Consider the following 20,944-nt stretch of genomic DNA (forward strand, 5'->3'; position numbering starts at 1 on the left):
TATCTGCTTCGCTACTTCTGGATTCAGAGACCACTCGTACGGCGAGAGGATGGTGCAATTCAACTTGTCTGCTAAAATGTTGGACCGTCCCGGAATGTGAGTTGCTATGAGAAAGCGGTTGGTGGAAATCGCCCATTCCCACACTCTAATGGCCTCTCGACAAAGGGGATAAGACCTGGTTCCTCCCTGTTTGTTGATGTACCAGACCAGTGCCATGTTGGCCGTCTGGATTGCAATCGCTCCTACGGGAAGAAGGCTCTGTAATGCTTGCAACGCCAAAAGTACCGCCCTCATCTCTAGGACACTGATATGCAGAGAGGTCTCCGTGCTGTTCCACGTGCCTTGGACTCTCCTGCCCGCACAATGCCCCCCCCCCACCCGAGGCGAGAGGCGTCCGTGGTCACCGTAGTTAGGGGAGGGGACATAGAAAAAGGGCGCCCCTTCTGGAGGTCCAGGGATTGGAGCCACCATAAGAGGGCCTTCCTGCAAACCCTGATGAGGGGAATAGAGTGGTACAGGGGGAATTGCAGAAAAGACCATTGAACTTGGAGAGTCCATTGCAGGACTCTCATGTTCAGACGCGTCATCGGCAATAGGTTGATGGTGGCCACCATCGAACCCAAAGCCCTAAGGACCAATTCCGCCGGGGGTGCCTGGGGTAGGAGGATGGCCCGCACATGGAGTCTTAAAGTCCGCACTCTGTCTGGAGTTAAGAGGGCTAGACGCCTGTTTGTGTCCAACCTGGCTCCAATGAAATCTATGGTTTGAGTTGGAGAAAGGGAAGATTTCTCTATGTTGATAGTGATCCCCAGCTGGGTCGCTAGGGGAAGAAAGGAGTTTCTGGCTGCGCAGAGTAGATGCCTTGTGAGGGCGGTCAGGAGCCAGTTGTCCAGGTATGGGAAAACCTGAATGCCCTGCAGTCGCAGGTGGGCCGCTATCACCAACAGAACTTTGGTGAACACCCTGGGGCTGTGGTGAGACCAAAGGGAAGGGCCCTGAATTGGTAATGGCTGGCTCCTAGACGGAAGCGAAGAAACCTCCTGGATCGTCTGTCCATCAAAATGTGGTAGTACGCATCTTTGAGGTCTATAGAGCACATCCAGTCGTGCTTGAAGCGTGACCATCCGGAACTTTTCCTTGGTTACTGACAGGTTCAAGAGGTATAGGTCGAGGATCGGTCTGAAGTCCCCCGTCTTTTTTGGCACCAAAAAGAACCTGGAGTAAAAGCCTGATCCGCACTGGTCTGGAGGGACGTGATGGATGGCTTTTTTCGAGCAGCCGCTGGATTTCCGCAGCTGCGGCCTCCCTCTGCTCAGGTGGGACATCGGGGAGGTGTCTAGGATTGCAAGGGAAATGAGAGAATGGGATCTGGTAACCTCTGGATCTGATGCGAAGCACCCAGTGGTCGCTCGTGATGGACTCCCAAGCTGCTAGGTGCCTCAAGAAGCGCCCCTCTGACTGCCTCCAGAGTGGAGCAGTCGGGTAATCCTTCAGGGCTGTTGCGTGGGCCGGTCAGAGAACGGTTCTCTGGACGCAAAGTTCTTCAGGCCCCCTCTACCTCGAGGGGGGCGTCCACCCTGTCCTCCTCTGCCGCGGAAGGACTGGGGGTCTGGAGCGAAACGGGGCTGCTGTGACTTCCGGAACCACATCTTCTTCTGTCCCTTTTGGTTCTTGGAAAAGGTCCTCTGGGGGCAGAGAAGCGGACTCCGACGGCAGACAAAGTCTTTCCGTCCTTCTCGCTCTGGACCAAGGTATCGCGTACGGTTTTGCCAAAGAGGGCAAAACCATTGAAAGGGGCATTAGCGAAAGACGCCTTAAAGGGTTCCGCGAAATCACAGTGGCGGAGCCAGGCCTGTTGCCTCATAACGACGCCTGCTCCGCTAGCTCTAGCGGCCCCTTCCGTGGCATGGGACAGTAGCCGCATAGAGGTGTTCGAAATAGACATAAGAGTGGCCATTTGGGAAGAGTACAACTGTTTGTCCTCAACCGACATGGACTCCGGGGGCAACGCGGCGTACTCTTTGATAGGGTCTTGTTGCAGTTGTATGACATGTGCCATGTAGTTCAGTGACCTCACTGAGAAGGTAGCTGAACTAAAAACCCGCTTCCCTAAGCGATCCATCGACCGAGACTCCTTGTCTGGAGGATGGACCGAGGGACTCTCCTGGGCTAATTCCCTTTTAGTGGCTGCCGCCACCAACATGGCATCTACAGGGGTTCCCTTACTCCAGTGTGATCTGTCGAAGGGTGGACTGAGTATTTTATCAGGTCTTTTTGGGACTGGCTCCACAGTGTCCGGCTCCTTCCACGCCTTGGTAGTGATCAGATCTACCAGGGGGTCAGCTGGAGGGGACACACAAGAGGTAGACAAGCCTGCTTCAAACGCCTCCAGGAACACAGATTCGTCCGAGGTAGGCTTTGGGGCAGACCACCCCCCCCCCTAATCCTGAGCATCTCCATGATGTCTCCAAATGAGACGTCCTCGGGGGGGGGGTGATCTTGGGAAACCTTCCCCTTCCTCAAAATCTGTGTCCTCGGTCAAGGACTCAGGGAAGTCCAAGTGCCTCCTCTTGTACTTGCGCTTGTGAGGAATCTCCTCAGGGGGGCTGTCCGAGCAGACCTCACCAGCAACATCATGTTCCAACGGAACGACCTGGGACATCGGAGCAGGCTGTCCCTGGGACTGGCTGACGGAAGTCGGACCCATCTGAGATGGAGTGCAGGGTGGAGCCGTAGCCAAGGCTGGGGGTCTTGAATCCCTCGACAGGACCCTCTCCAATACGTCAAATGCCGAAGGAGAGCCGCTCTCTCTCGGATCCGAGAGCAGGCACTCCCTCGGATCCGATGGGTGGATCGGGGCCGGAGCCGACGCAGTCGGATCCGAAGGTCCAGTATGCTCCAACCTGGGCGGAGCCGAAGGCACACTGAAACCCTCAGATCCGAAGCTCAGCTTTTGGCTCCGAGAGTTCGGATCTGAAGAAAAGGGACCCGACAGACTCGAGGGCATTGTCGGCGCCGAAGTACCCGATACTGTCGGTGCTCACACCCCCCCCCCCCCCGCCGACGCTACCTGGCTCCGAAAACTCCGAACCCAGGAAGCGGGTCGGAGAAGGAGCAATCGGGGCAAAAAAACGGGGTCGAGCTCCCCCCCAGAGGGGGGGGGGGAGGCAGGAGCACTTCCATCTGCAGCTGGGCCTGGAGGAATCTTCTCATCATCCAGTCCAAGTCTGCGTCCGTCAGGCTTCGGGTGGATCTGGATGAGGCCAGCGAGGCGGGACGGGAGTGCCGCCTCGATGACCTCGATGGGGGCCAGGCCTCCTCCTCCTCCGGTCCCGGTGAAAAAGAAGGAGACCAGAGCCGAGGGGGGGGGGCTCGGAAGTCCTGGAGGGAGAAGACCGCTTAGCCGGCGGGGCCGATGAAGAGGCCTCGGCCCGCCGCTTGTGGTGCTTCTCCTTCCGCTTCTCTTTCCTGGACTCCCTATCCACCTGGCCCAAAGCGGGAGTTTGAGTCCCGGCCAGGGGAAGGGAGGCAGGAGTGGCAGTAGCCGCAGCCGTGGTAGGAGCCACTGTGGGACCGGAGGCCGAAGCTGAGTCTGGGGGCAGCAGTCCCGCCAGAACCAGCCTAGTCCTCTGGTCCTTAAGTGCCCTGGGGTTGAACACCGCACATATGGAGCAACCTGAAGACAGGTGTCCAACCCCAAGGCACAACACGCACCGAGTGTGGCCATTTGCCGGGGATAGCTTATGGCCACACTCACTACACTTGGAGAAAACAGCTTTTGGGGCCTCCGACATACTGAAAGAAAACACATACGCTAGGCCCCAACACACAGCACACTCCCTAACGCACTAACGAGGGTGGGGAAGGAAAACTATCAAGAAGATTAACAGACTGGTTAAAAACTAATGAGGGACCTGTACACAACACACGCACACTAAAAATTACAGAAAAAAGGAGAGAAAAACAGTAAAATTTTCTCACAAAAAAACGCTAAAGCCTGGAACTCAGTGATGGAGCTGCTGGATGAAACCGCGGCAAAGATCTGGGGTCAGGTAGGGTTGGTAGGGGGAGGAGCTTGGAGCTCGGATCTATGCTGTTGGAAACTGCCGGCTCGGATGCGATATGGATCCGAAGACCCATAGGTTGATGCACAAATGAAGTTAACTACTTCAGATCTGGGGTTCCAACATCGGCAGAATGCTTCCGGAATTGACAGCTCTCTCCATCACACGGAAACAGGTTCGCCCGAAGAGGAATGGGAGCCCGGCACAGAGAAGGACAACCTCGGAAATGGGGTCACACCCCGCTCCATCGAACCCACTCCTGAGGATGGAGCCTCAAGCCGGATTGGTGCAGACGAGGCTACCAGCACAGAGGATGGAATCGAAGGACTACACGAAACCATGCCCCGAACCGAATAGCCTGCCGCCCAATCACGAGATTGAGCAAGGACCAGTTCAGCAGAAACCGAGGACCAAAGGGACAGACCCAGAGCCTCAGTGAGGTCCACTACAGGCTCCAAGACGGGGGGGGGTTCCGAGAAGAACGCCAGAGCAGAAGGCTTCAGAACTGAGATGGCCGAAGGAGGAAAATAGGATGGAGTCAGTGGAAAGGTCAACCCAAGCCCTGCCGGATGATGTTTCTTGGAAGGTATGGGTATCCCCCTGGCTGCCAACTGCTAATCCACAAGATGTACCACATCAACTTCTGAAAGGCTCTTGGTGGATATAGTGGATACTCCGGACAGGGAGTCAGGTTGATATAAGAATGGGTTATATACTTGACCTAAGAATGGGTCTATGGACGGAGAGTAACAGGTCCGTGGTGCGTCATCTGCAGGCACCAATGTCTCGAGTTTAGAAACAGGAAGTAGCAGGGTCAAATCCAGTGTTGCTGTAATAGAGCTCAGTGCTGAAGGGGCACTTGGAGCTGAAACTGGAGGTTCAATCATCACTGCAGAGATAGGCATCGAAGGTGTGCACCATGCCAAAATGGCCACAGGTACCGCAGTCGTAGTCGGCAAGGTGAGATCTATAGTCGGTGCTGGAGGCAGTATCAGAGCCAGTGATGAAGCCGGCACCAATACAGCAATAGCCAAGTACTCGGAGCAGACGAGTATGGTGCCAAGGAGGCAGATTTATGCTCCGAGGATAACTTTTGAATTTTAGGTTTCACAGACTTACCCTGGTCACCCGAGTGTGAAGAGGGAACCAAATGGAGCCTTTTCTTAACTTTCATAGGAGGTGTTGAGATCTCCATTGCAGAAAGGGCCTCCAAAAAGGGAGATTTAAGGAGTCCCTTCAGAATTAGTTTATTCTTGCGCTTGTTCAGAGTGCGTTGGCTGAAACTTTGGCAAATCCCACAGAGAGGCTGCACCGAAAGGTGGGGCACCACAAAGCAATAAACACAATTGTCATGAGAGTCGTCACTATTAGGCAGTTTACCATTACACGAGGTACAGTGTTTGAAACCCGAAGTACCCTTCTTATCCGACATCTTGAGAAGTAAACATAACAATTCAAAAGATCAGAAAAAAAAAAAAGGAAACTAATTGCCTAAGTCAGAAAAGATTTAAATACATGCAGAATATATCAGCAAACTCGATATCAGAAACACACCAACAAGAGTAGAAAGAACAGGGAAGGAATACCAAAGATGGTATTCAAGGAATACTACAAGGGTAAAGAGAAAGGGCCGTACCAACAATGGTACTGAAAAAAGGTTACCAATGGGTAGAAAAAGAGGGAAAATATCTAAACCTATTTAATTCGACAGGAAAAGAACTATAACTCACAAATTTTAAGAAGCAAACAAGTTTTTCACACAAAATATCAAAAAGGTTTCCACTTAGCTGAGAGCTGGGCTGAAAAGCGGCTCAGCAAAGGATAGGAGAGTGGAATGGAAAACTGAAGGCACGTGGGATAGAGTAAAGATAAGACAGTCGTAATGGAAGCAAATTGGGGAAATCAGAAGAATTGAGACAGACGGGAAATTTAACAACGTCAAGTATGTGGAAGGCATGGTTAAGGAGATGGAAAGTCTAAAAGAGAAGGTCAAAGCCAGAATCACAGGGGCAGCAGCCTACTGGCGCAGACTGTCAGGTGTAGTATATGACAAAAGAATGCTAAAGAAGCTGAAAAGTAAGGTGCACAAAACAGTGCTGCGACAAGTACTACTGTACTGTACAGAAACCTGGTCAGTAAAAGTTGAGCAATTGTGGAATCTAGATATGATGGTGAAGTAGTACCCAAGATGGGTGGTAGGATGTACGTGGGACAGATGAAAAAATGAGGACATAGAAGAAGCCAAAGCAACTTCAGTTGCAGAAAAAGTAAAAAAAAAAAAAAAAACACATTATGGTGGTTTGGGCACATGTGCAGAAAAGCAGGAGACAATCTGGTGAAGATTATTTGGGACAGATAGGAAGAAGGCAAGAGGAAATGAGGGCATCCAGAAAAGACGGGGAGTGGACTGTGTGAGAGAAAACCTGTTGCAGGCATTGAGTGTCGAAGAAGGCAGGAGATTGGCATTGAACAAAGAGAGATTGCGACAGTTGACACGACACCCTGACCCCATGTAGAAAATGGGAAAAAAGGGGTTGAAGATGATGACTTGTGTGTGATCTGAAATAGCTATTGGATGTGCGTTAAAGCTTCCAATTAAATGCATATGTTCCTGTGAAATATCATTTTTGTCTAGTCTAGCCTGGTTATTTGTCAAAACACAAAATGCCAGAACATAATACATAAATTCTCTTAAAATTTCCTACTACTAAATTCACATCCTTCATACCAAATATTTTCATAAATTTCATTAGAAATCTACCTTCTGTTATATTTTCTTTTCTAGATCCCCTAGATAAAACCTCATGGCTACAAATCATGCTCCAGTCCCCACCTATAAGTAATATTCCCTGCTGAAAGCTGATCATTTCTTCCAAAATGTTCTTAAGCTCCATAATAGCAGTTTTAGATGGAATATATATATACATGCTAGTGTAATGCTCCTCCATTGCCAGAAGCCCCTTACTACTATAAATCTGCCATTACTATCTTTTTTGCTCTTCTATCAGTATTGGAGCTCTTCTAGAAATTAGTATAAGTACCCCCCTTTCCTTCCTCCCTGATATTCTGCTGAATATCCATCCTGAAATCCTTTATTAAAATTCACATGCTCACTTCTTTCCAGATGTGTCTCCTGTAGCATTGCTATTTGCACTCTGCATTTCTTAATATAATTCAATACTCTTACATTTTTGTTTATGCCTGTTAGGCCATTCACATTCCAAAATAATATTAATAGTGTAGCCATTACGATAAGAAGTTATTATTCTCATGTATTATATATAGCAGCTTGTTTAAATGTCTGTTTCCAACTTTTTTGTTACAGATGCCCACCAATGTTTGGCTGGTTGATCCTTTATACACTTGTTTCTTGTCATCTCCATTTGACTCTATGTCACATTTTATAAAACTTTTGTTTTAATGAAAACCCTCAAAACACAAAATGCCAGAACACTACCATAACTTATTAACTTAAAACAAACACACAAAATTATGTACATCTTAAAATAATTAAGTTTAACCCTTACGCACAAGGACAAACACAGCTGGAGCAAAAAGTCTGTTGCCTGGATCAGGGATGTTCCTGAAGTTGTTGTATGCAGCCAGTCATTCAAGTATGGAAAAAAACAGAATCCCTGTAGCCTGAGCCAGGCTGCTACCACTGCCATGTACTTGGTCAACATCCAGAGAGCAATACTGAGACAAAATGTCAGTGCTCAATGCCTGAAGCATAGGACCCTTCTGGATTAACTCTCTATTTTGTTGTTACAGTAGGCACGTTTGAGATCCACCAAGCACAATCAATCATTCTTTCTCAGTAGAGATAGAATGAAATACACTGCTGCCATCCAAAACTTGCATCTGTTTGACAAAGTAGTTTAACCTGCTTAGGCCAGAATGGAACAGAGTTCCTAGTTCTTCTGTGGCACCAAAAAGAATTGTAAATAGACCCCAGATCCTGTCTGGTCTGGTTGGCCCTCTTAGATAATCCATTTAATGCTAGCTTTTAAATCCCTGATTTTGTCTCCCTTCTCTAATGGGGTGGCGAATCTGGAAGGAATTTTCATCTCAATTCTGTAAAAGCCTCAGAAGGTATCGTGCAGCCTCTGGAAATAATGATCAACACCCGGGAATCTGACGTGATGGCCTCCCAAGCTTTTGAGTAGACAGCCAAGCATCCTCCCCTAGCTATCCACAGAGTAAAGCAGCCAGGAAAATTTTCATGACCACTGGAATGGCTTGCCAGAAAAGGATCATCTGAAGCCCTTTTTCTACAAGTCACCTCTGACCCTAGAGCAGCCTGCATCAAAGTTATCCCTTCTTCCTCAGGTGGCACCTCCTGCTGGAGCTTACTGGGCAAACTGTTGCTATTTGCGGAAGGACATCTCCTTCCTTCCTCTCCGTTTCCTGCACAGGATCCTCTGCAGGGTGGAGAAATGCACTCCTACCGTAGATGTTGTCTTGTCCTCTTGCTCACTCCTAGTCAAAGTATCCTTAAACTTGGAACTGAATAAGGTGGTGCCATCAAAGGGGCATTAATAAAGTATGCCTTAAAGCAGTCCACAAAGTTACAGAGGTGCATCCAGGCATAACAAGGAATGCCAATACCAATACCTACCACGTGAGCCATACCATCCACTGAATTTGAGGGGAGGTGCACAGATATGCTTCAGATGGATTGCATAGTGGCCAAAAACCTCCAAAGTCTTATGAGCCTCTAAGGGCTGAGATGCCAGTTACTTAGAAACTTAAGAAATTAAGTCCCTACAAAGGCTAGTCAAATGTGCCATATATTTCAGCATGTAAAGAGCATGTGGCAAAGGTGTAAGCACATTTCCCAAACCAGTCCAGTGGCCATGACTCCCTGTTCGGGAGATGGACCAAAGTGCTCTCTTCCAAGATATTTCTGGTGGCTGTAGAGATGACAACAGCATCCAACAAGGGGCCTTGCTACAAAAGGAGCTGTTCTTGGCTGCAATCAGTACCTTGTTGGGTTTGTGGGGAATGGGCTCCACCACACCGAGTCCTCTCTAAGCCCTCCAGGACACAAGGTCTGGAGGGGATACTACCAAAGATGGGGATGGGCCTGTGACAAAAGCTTCAAGAAAGACTTCAACGGTTGCCTCATAAATTCCAAAAGGTCACTAAAAGAATCATGAGACCCAGTTGAAATTTCAGACCCAGCCAGGTCCATAATCATGGCTGGAGCAGAGCTGTCCACATCCACAACACCATAAGACAGGGAACGTTCAGATAACCTCAGAGTCTACCCTGACCCCAATGCCTCAGCTCTGAAAGGACCAAAGTTGAATGCATCAGGGCAGATGTTGGCACCAATGGTTGCCAAGCTGTTGGCTTGGAAGAAGAGGTGACATGGGACAGTGTGTGAACCAAGCACAAGCAGCATCAAGAGTGGCATCAGAATTCAGGGCTATGGGAACAACTTCCCTCATGCTCTGCACTGAGGGACACGGGATGATCCCAAAGTCCATCTGGGCCATCAAGAAGGTTCTCAGGACCTGGTCCTGATCCAATTAACTGACACTCTTGGAGGACCTTACAGACTGAGACAAAGCTGTAAAAACAAGCTTGCTGGGCCAAGGCATGGGGCTGAATGATTTTATGGATCGAAAAGTGGAATGCCTGGACCCATGGAGATAAGGACTGTGGAGAAAAACTTCAGCTCCAAGATAACAGCCACAAACAGAGAACAGATCTGACTGAAAACCAGAGACACAGACAACAGTTGACTAGAAATGTCCAAGTGCAGCAACTTGGTTGAATCTGCTGAATGAGTGAGTAGTAATAAAGGTCAGTACCAGCATGGCACATATTCTGGTTCCAGGAAAAAAATGGAGGTGTAGAGGGTGTGGGGATCTTCAGATCTGGCTGACCCTCAAAAGGGACACAGAAGCACAGAAGTTCTTTTTTGGTCTTTATCTTTTGTCTTTACTCTTTTTTTTTTAGTATTTTTCCCTCTTGTCTTTTTTCTTTTCTTTTTCTTCTTCTTCCTGTCAGCAGGCCGCAAGGAAGGGGATGAAGACACAGTGGTCTGGACAGACCCAGCAGAAGATGGAGGGAGCAAACCTTTTGAGACTAACGCAGCTTGACAGTCAGACAGAGCTCCGTCTCCAAAGATTGTGCATGCTTGGCAATCTGTGTCCAAATGGGCAACACTGCTGCAATAAACACAAGTGTCATGTGTGTCCAGGGTACCAACTAATGACCACACCCCAAGGTCTTATCCACAATGCAATAAAACCAATACACCAAAAAAGACAGTCAGAAAATTAGTGAACTCTAAACCACAAAGTAGATAAATCCCACAAAATAACCATTTCCAGTTATCAGTACTAACAGTATTTTTAAGTGAGTATCAAAAAATGCTAAGGCTACAGAAATCTAAAAAAGCTACAACTATAGCTACCCAAAAATGTTTAAAGGGTTCACTACCAAACTATGTTTTTTCCTTTTTTTCTTGGAGTCATTTAAATACTACTGCAAATAGTGAAAAGTCAGTACTAGAACTAAAACTAACAATAGAAGAGGAGGAAAAACAGTAAAATGGCAAAGACAAATATGAAAATACACTTAGCTGCAAGGAGCTTTGTTATAGCACATCTAACCATGGAAGTAGCAAATGTGATTTGGTAAACAGACACACAGTGCATTATGGGGCTGCAATGAGATCTTCAGCTCTAATCCAGACTTCTATTAGGTTCACAGGTGTGTACTAGGCTAATGGACCTGGGACCTTTATAAGCCTAGCCCATAGGATTACCCTGGCATTGTGCCACCTGACCTTAGTTCCCAGTGCCTCTGTCAAGTAAAGCCACTGGAGTGATGCCTGGGGTGAATTTTCTTGTTCCTATCCATTCATCAAGATTTCTCTTGTAGAGGGCCAATGAGGTGCTCTGCTTGGCATGTATGGGAAGTCTATTCCATAGCATGGACAGTCTCTGGGTTATGAACCTGTCCCTCCAGCATGTTCTGTTGATTGTGGTAATGAGGTTGAGATCTCTGGAACGTGTGGTGCAGAGGGATTGGGATTTCTTTAGATGTAGCATTTCTAACAGAGCTGGGTCAGACATGGCTTAGACTTGATGCAAATCAGTCCTTGGAAAACTGAAAAAGTCAGAAAAACTACTGTGAAAGCAAGCAGCTTTTACCTGGACGATCTTTGGCCGTTGAAGGAAGATTTCTGCTGGAAAATCTTGCATGATGACATCCTGGAGAAGCTCACAAGTATTACGGACTAATCTCTGGTCTTGGCTTTGAAGCAAGCTAGAAAGAAAAGCAATAAGAAATACAGAAAGTACAGTAAATTGATGATGTCTACATACAGATGAAAAAAAGGTTATGATTTCTCTACAATTAGCAACATCAAAAAAATTCTCAACTGCTCACAGAGCTTTATTTCCTTTCTGATGAAATATATACTTCTATGAAATGAATGAAAACAACCAAAAAAAGCTAAAATGTTCATAATTTTATAAATCAACTTTTAAAAGGTCTTGCTTTTTGTGATGACTTCTGAACAGGTGTAAATGTACATGGCTTCACTCATATCTTCTCTAGCAGTCACCATTCAAGAATGAAGCTTCAACTAGATCCGTTATAAAATAACACTGATCTCAAAGATATTCTTATATATAGGAGTGCTTATTTACACATTTCTAATGCATTACTAATATTCATGACTAATACACTACAATTATAATGCATTTATTATGAAATGAGGAGGGTTACTGAGCAGCATGAACCTGAAAGCAAAGTTGTTCCCATTTCTTCCTCATTAACAGTCTCCCTGTAACATCTTTTTTATGTTCAACACTACAACACTAAATGTTGCTTTCCTAACCAGAATGGTGGCACTGAGAAATGAAGCCTTGACTACAGTACAGACAACATAGGATCAATTAATAACTTGGGCATCTGATAGAGCAACCATGGATATGTGTGTCCAGGAAAATTCCAAGGTCTCAAACAACTATCCTATACAGATAGGCTAAAAGCCCTGTCCCTCTACTCAGTCTTGTACAGACTGCTCAGAGGTGACCTGTGTCTGGTATACAAGGCCATCTCACAAAGTACAGTTGTGTACACTTACCACAAATGTAGATATTTGAGTGTATTCACTGTTGCAGTCATCACATTTGGGTTATCTGCTTGCAGTAGCCCTCAGTCGGCCTGATTATCAAATTCTTGGGTCCTGCGTCGGTTGCTGTCTCATCTTCCATGGCGTCAGGTAGTCAGGGGTATAAAGCATGCAGCCAATGCCATTACATCAGTTTTTCTTGCCCAGATGTCAGGTGCCCCCATAATGGGAAGCAATTAAATATATATACAAGGTAATACCTCCACCACAATACACCAAAAAAGCTTTTAAGCATAGTAAAAAGTAATAGAGGTATAGCCAAAAGAAGTCAGGGGGCTGGAGGGAGGGAAACTAGGACTGCAACAGTGAATACACTTGATCATCTACATTTATGGTAAGTATACACAACTGTACTATGTTCTTCATGTTTCACTGTTACAGTCATCACATTTGGGTAGATTCCCAAAGCTAAGGATGGGAGGAGGAATATAGATAGCATTAGGACCAGCTATAAGGCCCTGCAAGACTTCAGTGGCAAAACTAGCTCTGGATTTAGAGAAAATTGGTAAATGGTAATGCTTGGTGAAAGTATGTACAGAACTCCAAGTAGCAGCTTCTAGGATGTCCCTGGTAGGGACACCTCTGAGAAAGGCTGTAAAGGTAGATGCAGCCCTGGTTGAATGTGGTCTTATCCCCTGTGGGATAGGTTTTCCATGGTGCTTGTAGCAGAAATGAATGCAATGGCCTATCCATTTAGAAATGGTTTGCTTTGAAATGGCCTTCCCCTCTGCCGCTGCAGCAAATGCCACCAGCAGCTGTTCAGATTTCCTGAGAGGTTTAGTCCTGTCCAAGTAAAATCTAAGTTGTCTGTGCACATCTAAGGAGTGCAGTATCTGTTGCCCTTTGTTCTGTGGATTAGAAAAGAAGGTTGGTAAATGATTGGACTGATTAAGAGCCACACGGGATACTACCTTGGGCATGAAGGAGGGATTGGTCCTGAGGGACACCCTGTCCGCATGAAAGATGATGAAAGGCTCCACTGTCATATGAGCCTGTAATTCAGACACCCTTCTTGCTGAAGATTTGGCTAAAAGGAAGGCTGTCTTCCAAAAAAGGAATTTCAACTCTGCATTTGCAGCTGGCTCAAAAGGAGGTAGAGTAAGTTTCTCCAATATGAAGTTAAGGTCCCAGGATGGAGTAGGGGCTTTCCTGGGTGGTCTTAACTTTCGGGCCCCTCTGAGGAACTGCTTGAGCAGTGGATGAGAGAACAGGGATGGTTCTGTGTTGTAATGAGCTGAAATGGCTGAGGCATGAATTTTGATGGAGGAAAAAGAAAGGCCCTTGTGAAGCATCTCAGTTAAGTATTGAATATTCTGAGGTAAATTGGGCGCTGAGTTTGGTTCCAGGAACAGAATCTTTTACATTTTTCAGCATAAGATTTTTTAGTATTAGGCCTCCTTGCCTCCAGAATGACATCCAACACTTGTTTACTGAGGGATGGTAACGGAGAGATCAGGTAATTAGCCAGGCTGCCAGGTTCGGGGTTTGAAGCTGAGGGTGCAAAATCTGGCCCTTCTGCTGCGACGGCAGGGTGGGGTTCTGAGGCAGATGCCATGGTGCCAGCAGTGACACACTGTGCAAAAGGGGGTACCAGTGTTGTCTTGGCCAGTCTGGTGCAATCAGTATTGTCCTTGGTTTGTCCTGTTTGATCTTTAGTAGTACCTTGGAGAGGAGAGGCAGAGGAGGAAAGGCATAAACTGATAGATTTTTCCAGGTGAAGGACAGGGCATCCACTTTCCAAGCTTGTTTGTGGGGAGTCCTTGTGCAGAATTTGTCCAATTGGTAGCTCTGGGGGGAGGCAAACTGGTCTATCTGTGGGCTCCCCCATTTGTTTATCAACATGTTGAATGTCTTTGGTTCCAGTTTCCACTTGTGTGGGTCCATGAGATTTCTGCTTAGACTGTCTGCCAGTGTATTTAGCTTTCCTGGCAGGAATTGAGCCTGTAGGTGCGCTTGGTAGCTCAAGGCTGTGTTCCACAGAGCCATGGCAAGGTTGCAGAGAAGGTAAGAGTGGGATCCCCCCTGCTTGTTTATGTACCACATAACAGTGGTGTTGTCCATCTTCACCATTAACTGTCTTAGAAGAATGTGGTCCTTGAAGACTGTCAGAGCATTATGTACAGCTAACATTTTTTTTTTTTTATTGATATGCAGGTGCATTTGACTTGGGTTCCATTTGCCCTGAATGCACCTCCCTGCCAGGTGAGCCCTCCATGCATAGTCTGATGCATCTGTTGTTAGGGTTTGGGCGGCAGGGGGTAGAGTGAATGGCAGTCCCTTGTTTTGGTGGCAGGCCTCTGCCCACCAAAAGAAGTCTAACTGTAGGCAAGGTATGATAGGAATCATTGCTTCTAGATCCTGAGAATGTTGACACCATAGGCTTTTTAGATACCATTGTAGTTTCCTCATATGCAGTCTTACATATTTAATTAGAAGACTGCTGGAGGCTATGAACCCCAAGGCTTGCAGTATTTGTCTTGCAGATAGCAGGGTCTTTGTGGCCATAAGTTTGAAGTAAGCTGTCAAATTAACTTGTTTCTCTGGCGTGAGGAAAGCCATTTGGGAAGTTGTGTTCAAGCTTGCTCCCAGGAATACAATGTGTTGGCAGGGTACCAGATGAGATTTCTTTTCATTTATGGTGTACCCCAAAGAAGATAGCACTTTTTGTACAAACACCAGATGATTTAATAGTATGTCCTGGCTTTCTGCCTGAATTAGACAATCGTCCAGGTATGGGTATATCTGAATATTTCTTTGCCTGCAATATGCAATGACTGGAGATAGGCAGTTTGTGAATACCCTGGGCGCAGTAGATAAGCCAAAGGGCAGTGCAGAGAACTGATAGTGCATGAAGCCTGCTTTGAAGCGTAGGTATCTTCTGCAAGATTCCCTGATTGGGATGTGCAGGTAGGCTTCCTTTAAATCCAGTATTGCCAACCAGGCATCCTTGCCTAGCATAGGAAGCAACTGGTGAAGAGTTAGCATCTTGAATTTTGGGATCACCAAAAAAGTATTTAGGTTAGAGAGATCCAGGATAGGACGCCAGTTGTTGTCTTTTCTGGGCACCAGACAAAAGTCTCGAGTAGAAACCTTGTCCCCTTTCCTCTTCAGGAACAGTTTGAATGGCCCTTATACTTAAGAGAGAGAGAACTTGCTTTTGAGCCTCTGCCCACTGATTTAGGGGTAGATCTGGCCAATCGTTTGGAGTTGGTAAAGTGTGGAAATGGAATCTGTATCCCTGGGAAACTATATTTAAAACCCATTTTTTTCCTGTGCTTTTCAGTTTTATGACATTAAATATTTGCAGTCAAAATAAAAGAACTTGGAGGTATAATTCCTGGTCGTTTGTGGCACTAAATAGTTTTCTTGTCTTCAGTGGAGAGAATATATTTAAAACCCATTTGTCCTGGGTAATGAGTTCTCAGTTTTTTGCCTGCAAAGCAATCTTCCCCCCTAAAGGAGCAGTCAGTTGAGAAGGGCTTGGAAGTTTTAAAGTTAAGTCATTGAGACCATTTACCATAAGGGGGGGGGGTCTTACTACTCCCTGCTTTGGAAGTGGGAGTCCCCCACTGATTAGTCTTGTGCGTACCTTGGGACTGAAGCCTGAGTGTTCTGCTGGGTCTGGATTTGGACTGAGAAGGCCTGGAAGAGGCAGGAAAGCACCAATTCTTAGAGGGTCAATGCCTACTAAATCATGGAGGCTAGCAGGAAATCTTTAACAGTTTGCATAGATTTAGCTTTTTCCTCCATCTTTTTAAGTACTTCTTCTGCTTTGTTGCCAAACAGGCGGTCCCGGTTTAAAGGAGCATCCAACAATTTAGCTTTAACATGATCTAGCAAAGATTGCTCCTTAAGCCAAGCATGCTTTCTAAGTACAGACCCAGTAACAGCAGCCCTGCAAGATGCCTCTAGTGAATCAAAACCACATTGCAAAGTATGTTTTCCAACTTGTTCAGCCGAATATATTAAGTCCTGTAAATACTTATTTTCAGCACAGTCAAGAATCAACATCATTTTCTATTTAAGCAATCCAATAATATGCTGCTGATACTTTAACATATGAAACTGGCAATTTAAGGCCCTAATGGCCAAGGCTGCAGGAGTGTATACCTTCTTACCCCATCTATCCAGCGCCCTGGAATCTCTATCAGAGAGGGCAGGATTTTTGGCAGTAGGTAGCCTTTATGCCCTTAGGACCCTGTGAAATGGTCTCAGGATCCACAGTAGGATTTTTAAAGAAGAACGCGTGAGAGTCAGGAACCCTGTAATATCTATCTGGTTTTCTGGGAACAGGAGGTAAGGAGTCAGGGGCTAAGCTAGACTCCGTAAAGGCATCATCAACAATGTCCAGTACAGGGGGGATAGCTAAAGGCCTGTTTTGAGGCAGGAGTAAGAAATCCTGGTTTTCCCAGTGGAAATGCTCCCTAAGAGTATGCAAGGTTTTACCAAAAGAGAAACCCTCTGGAGGGGAAGCAGAGGGAATTGAGTCCTCTGCATCAGAATCCTCATAGGCAGATAAGGATAAATCCTGGTCATCAGAAGAAATAGAAATTTCAGAATCCTGATCAGAAGAATTATAGCCAAATTCAGTCCTAGGTCTCTTAGAGGGGGAAGGCTGGCTTCCCCTGATTAAAGTAATAAGGACTTCAGCCATTCTTATCATTTGTTTTTTAGGCATAGAGGCCTGACCATGCTGTCTGGGCGTGGTTTTCTAGGCATGGATCGAGTTTTAGGCCTTGAAGAAGAAGATGGCGTTGGTTTAATATGCAAGTCAGTAGGTCTGAATACACCCTCAGAAGCCGGTGCCTGCACAGGGGCTACGGACCCATCCAAGGGAGAGACATCTGCAGGTTTCACAGTTTAAGCATTTTGCGGCATACCGGACTCCGAATGGGTATCAGTAGAGGCCTGCGAATTTGAAGTAGTGGGTAAGCAGGGGCTGCGAAAGCGCCTCACGGAGTACCGGCGAACTGGCAACTAGCTTAGGAGAAGCGTCGTCGGCAACTTTGGACCTAAGCAGCCTGTCTCTGTCTTCATCTTTGCGTTTTTTTCAGAATGTCGGTAGTTGGGAGGCTTACTGAAGCCATATCTGGATAATTGAACTGAGTGCCGAAATATTTAGAAGCGTAAATATACAGACGACGAATAGTTTGTTGTTTAAATAAGGCACAAACCGACAGTGAGGTACTTCATGGTCAGGGCCTAGGCAAGGAATACAGTATGAATAAAAATCTTTATGAGGTATTTCCTTTCCACAAGAAATACAATTACTGACTTTTACTGACATTGGTTTGGAGCAAGAAAAAGTTTCCCCAACGGTGTACTTAGCTTTAGTTGAAGACTTCAGTTCTGAAACTCAAAAATGAAAATTTCAGGAGTCGGCTGACCGGCACTTGCGAACTGCTTCTGCTTCAGGCACCGCACGGCAAGAAAGACTGATGTAATGGCGTTGGCTGCATGCTTTATACCCCTGACTACCTGACGTCATGGAAGATGAGACAGCAACCAATGTAGGATTCAAGACTTTGATAATCAGGCCGACCGAGGGCTACTGCAAGCAGATAACCCAAATGTGATGACTGCAACAGTGAAACACGAAGAACATCCAGCCTTGATGGAGTTGCTGCATATCCGTAAGACAAACTTCACTCGTGCAACCCACATGCAAGGCCTCAACCTGGTCTGTGACATTAATAGACCTTGTTGGCGGACAGATGTGTGTCCCAAAGACTCCCCCCATCTGTGGAATAGACTCCCTCTCCATGTCAAGCAGAGTACCTCTCTAGCCGTCTTTAACAGGAACCTGAACAACTGGATGGAAAATGAAAAATACACCCCTGGGAACCTGAACAACTGGATGGGAAATGAAAAATACACCCCTGGGATCCCACCTATGTCCCTGTTGGACAGGGGAAACAGGTGCAGACTTTGTGGGAACAAAGGCGAAATTCTTGGCTAGACTTATAAGGGCCTCCCAGGCCAATAGCCTAGTATCATCCTATGAACCTATGACCATCCAAGGGGAGGAAGCATTTGGGTGGGTTGATCTCTCCTACATATTAGCTGAGACTACAGCTCAGGAAAATTGCTGGCCTGGTTTTGAGGAAGATGAGGAGGAGGGGTGGAACAGGTATACTCTCCCGGACCAGACACCATATTGTCTGCCTAACTTCTCCATTGGTGAAAGAAACACTCTGTTGGGGTATGAGAAAAAAAGGCCTATGGAACTTAGTTATAGAATATATTTCTGTGGGGATATAGATGACATCTGATTCATCCAAAAAGACTGATTAAAAACTGTACAGCATTGCTGTCTTATTTTAGTAGCAAAACTGAATGTTGGAAGAAGTCTTCTATCTCTTTTTTTAACAGAGGTTTAGATGATCAAGATGTACCTCTTTCCAAAAAGTTTATTTCTGAAAAAATCATCTTCTGCATCTTTATAAATTTAAGTAATTAGACACATTCCAAAATGTGCTAGGAAATTGTTTGAATGCCTCCCATCCCAGAGTGAGTACACAAAAAAGAAGTTATGTACTCACCATAATGTTCCATCTGTGTTGTCAATCTTCATTCATTCTTGACGAATGGGACTCAGCTCCGATCCTCTGAACTGGGTCGGCCGTTATACAGCTCGATCCAACCAAAAAACTCTCGAGCTAAGAGTCTTCCCACAATGCCCCTCTCTCCATTACCTCAGATCGAGTTTGCAGATAATAGCAAGAGTATACACAATAATTGTAAGTAGAAGCAATGTCCAAGGTAAAAACCCTATAACAACCCAGGACAAGGGTTCGATCCCCCAGGACATCTACAGGAAGGGGGAAGGAGGGTGGGATGTCAAGAATAAATGAAGATTGACAACACAGATGGAACATTACGGTGAGTACGCAACTTCTTTATCTGATGTTGTCAATTGTCATTCATTCTTGATGAATGGGACAGAGTCCCCAGCTACTTCAGACCCTGGATGGCCTTATGGAAGGGTATTCCTGAGAACCATATTGCCAAAGTTTGCTCTCCCCTGGAGACCATATCCAATTTGTAATGACTGATAAAGGTATGAGGTGTAGTCCAAGTTGCAGCTGCACAAATTTTGTGTATAGAAGCTTTTGAATGAAAAGCTGCTGATGTGGCAAATGATCTTGGTTGAATATGCTTTAACAGGCGCAGGTAACTTTTGGTTGTTATGTGCATACATAAAGGGAATACAATCTCTTAGCCATTTAGAAAAGGTCACTTTTGATACAGCTTGTCCCAACGTAGGGCCAGAAAGGTAAATGAACAATTGATCTAATTTCCTGGACTCTTTTGTCCTGTTCAGGTAAACACATAGTTGCCTATATACATCCAGTAAGTGTAAGCAATATTCACCTTTGTTACAAAATTCGGGGAGGGAAACTGGTAACGCAATAGTTTGATTAATACATGATTCAAAGGCCACCTTAGGAAGAAAGGAAGGGTTAGTTCTCAAGGACACCCTATCTTTATGAAAAATGATATACGGGGGTTTTGCACATAATGCCTGGATTTCAGAAATTCTTCTGATGGAAGTGATGGCTACTAGAAAAAGAGTTTTCCAGGAAAGGGATATGAGATGGCAAGTGGCCGCTGGTTCAAAGGGAAGTAGTATTAAGGATTGCAAAAACAAGGTTAGATCCCACAGAGCTAAGGGATCTTTGAATGGAGGTTTTAAACGCAAGGCACCTTTTAGAAAGGCCTTGCATAGGCAATGGGATATTAAAGAATGGTAGTCGTATCCATTGTGAAAATTACAAATGGCTGCTAACTGAACTCTAATGGTGGAAGCAGAAGTCCCTTGATCAAAAAGAGTGGCTAAAAATTCCAAAACTTTTTCAACAGGTGCCGAAAAGAGGTCCAAGTTGTTTTCAGAAGCCCAAATTGAAAAACCCTTCCATTTACTGGAACAGAGTCTCCTGATGGAAGGTCTATGGGAAGCCAGAAGAATCTTTTGTACGGGGGAAGTTATATTATTCTGCCTGGTGACTAATGGAATTGGAGGAATCAAGCTGTGAGCTTGAGAGAGTGTAGACGGGAATGCACCAACCCCTGCAGGTGAGACAGCAGGTCTGGGACTGGGTCCAGAATCCATGGATGGTGAATCAAGTGAGGCCAAAGAAAGGGGAACCATATTTGCCTGGGCCAGAAGGGGGGCAATGAGAATCACTTTGCTTCGCAACCTTTGGGCTTTCTTTAGAAAGAGGGGTATGAGAGGAAACGGGGGAAAGGCATAATGACCCAAGGGCCACTCGAGAAGGAGAGCATCTCTCAGGGACTCCCACTGAGGGGGGATTAGGACAAAGAAGCCGCTGCAGTTGTTGTTGTTTGGGGAGGCAAAGAGATCGCAGCAAGGCTGGCCCCATCAGTGAAAGATTTCCTTTGCGACTTTGGGATTGAGAGACCACTCGTTAGGCAGTAGAATGTGTCTGCTTAGCTTGTCTGCTATCATGCTGGAACTCCCCGGGATATGCATTGCCACAAGAAGGTGGTTGGAAGATATCGCCCACTGCCACACTCTGCAAAGGGGGTAGGATTTGGTTCCATCCTGTTTGTTGCTGTACCAAACCACTGACATGTTGTCTGACTGGATCGCAACTGTTCCCAGAAGAAGAACAGATTGAAAGGCTTGCAATGCTAGGAGCGTTGCTCTCATCTCCAGGTCAAAGATGTGCAAGTTGGCCTCCTGTGAAGACCAAGTGAC

At 46.1% G+C, this 20,944-nt stretch overlaps 1 protein-coding gene across 1 annotated transcript in view; it reads right to left on the bottom strand.

The window, feature by feature from the left end:
- The window catches only part of RTTN (rotatin), a 3,641,098-nt gene that overhangs the window by 3,273,288 nt on the left and 346,866 nt on the right, over nucleotides 1-20,944 (bottom strand). Inside the window, exon 9 of the mRNA XM_044067142.1 lies at nucleotides 11,234-11,348. Coding sequence (XP_043923077.1) covers nucleotides 11,234-11,348 — 115 coding nt within the window. The remainder of the gene's footprint in view (nucleotides 1-11,233; nucleotides 11,349-20,944) is intronic.

This window comes from Protopterus annectens, chromosome 3.part1, assembly GCF_019279795.1.
Source record: "Protopterus annectens isolate FY-2018-M chromosome 3.part1, PAN1.0, whole genome shotgun sequence".
Classification (NCBI taxonomy): domain Eukaryota; kingdom Metazoa; phylum Chordata; order Ceratodontiformes; family Protopteridae; genus Protopterus; species Protopterus annectens.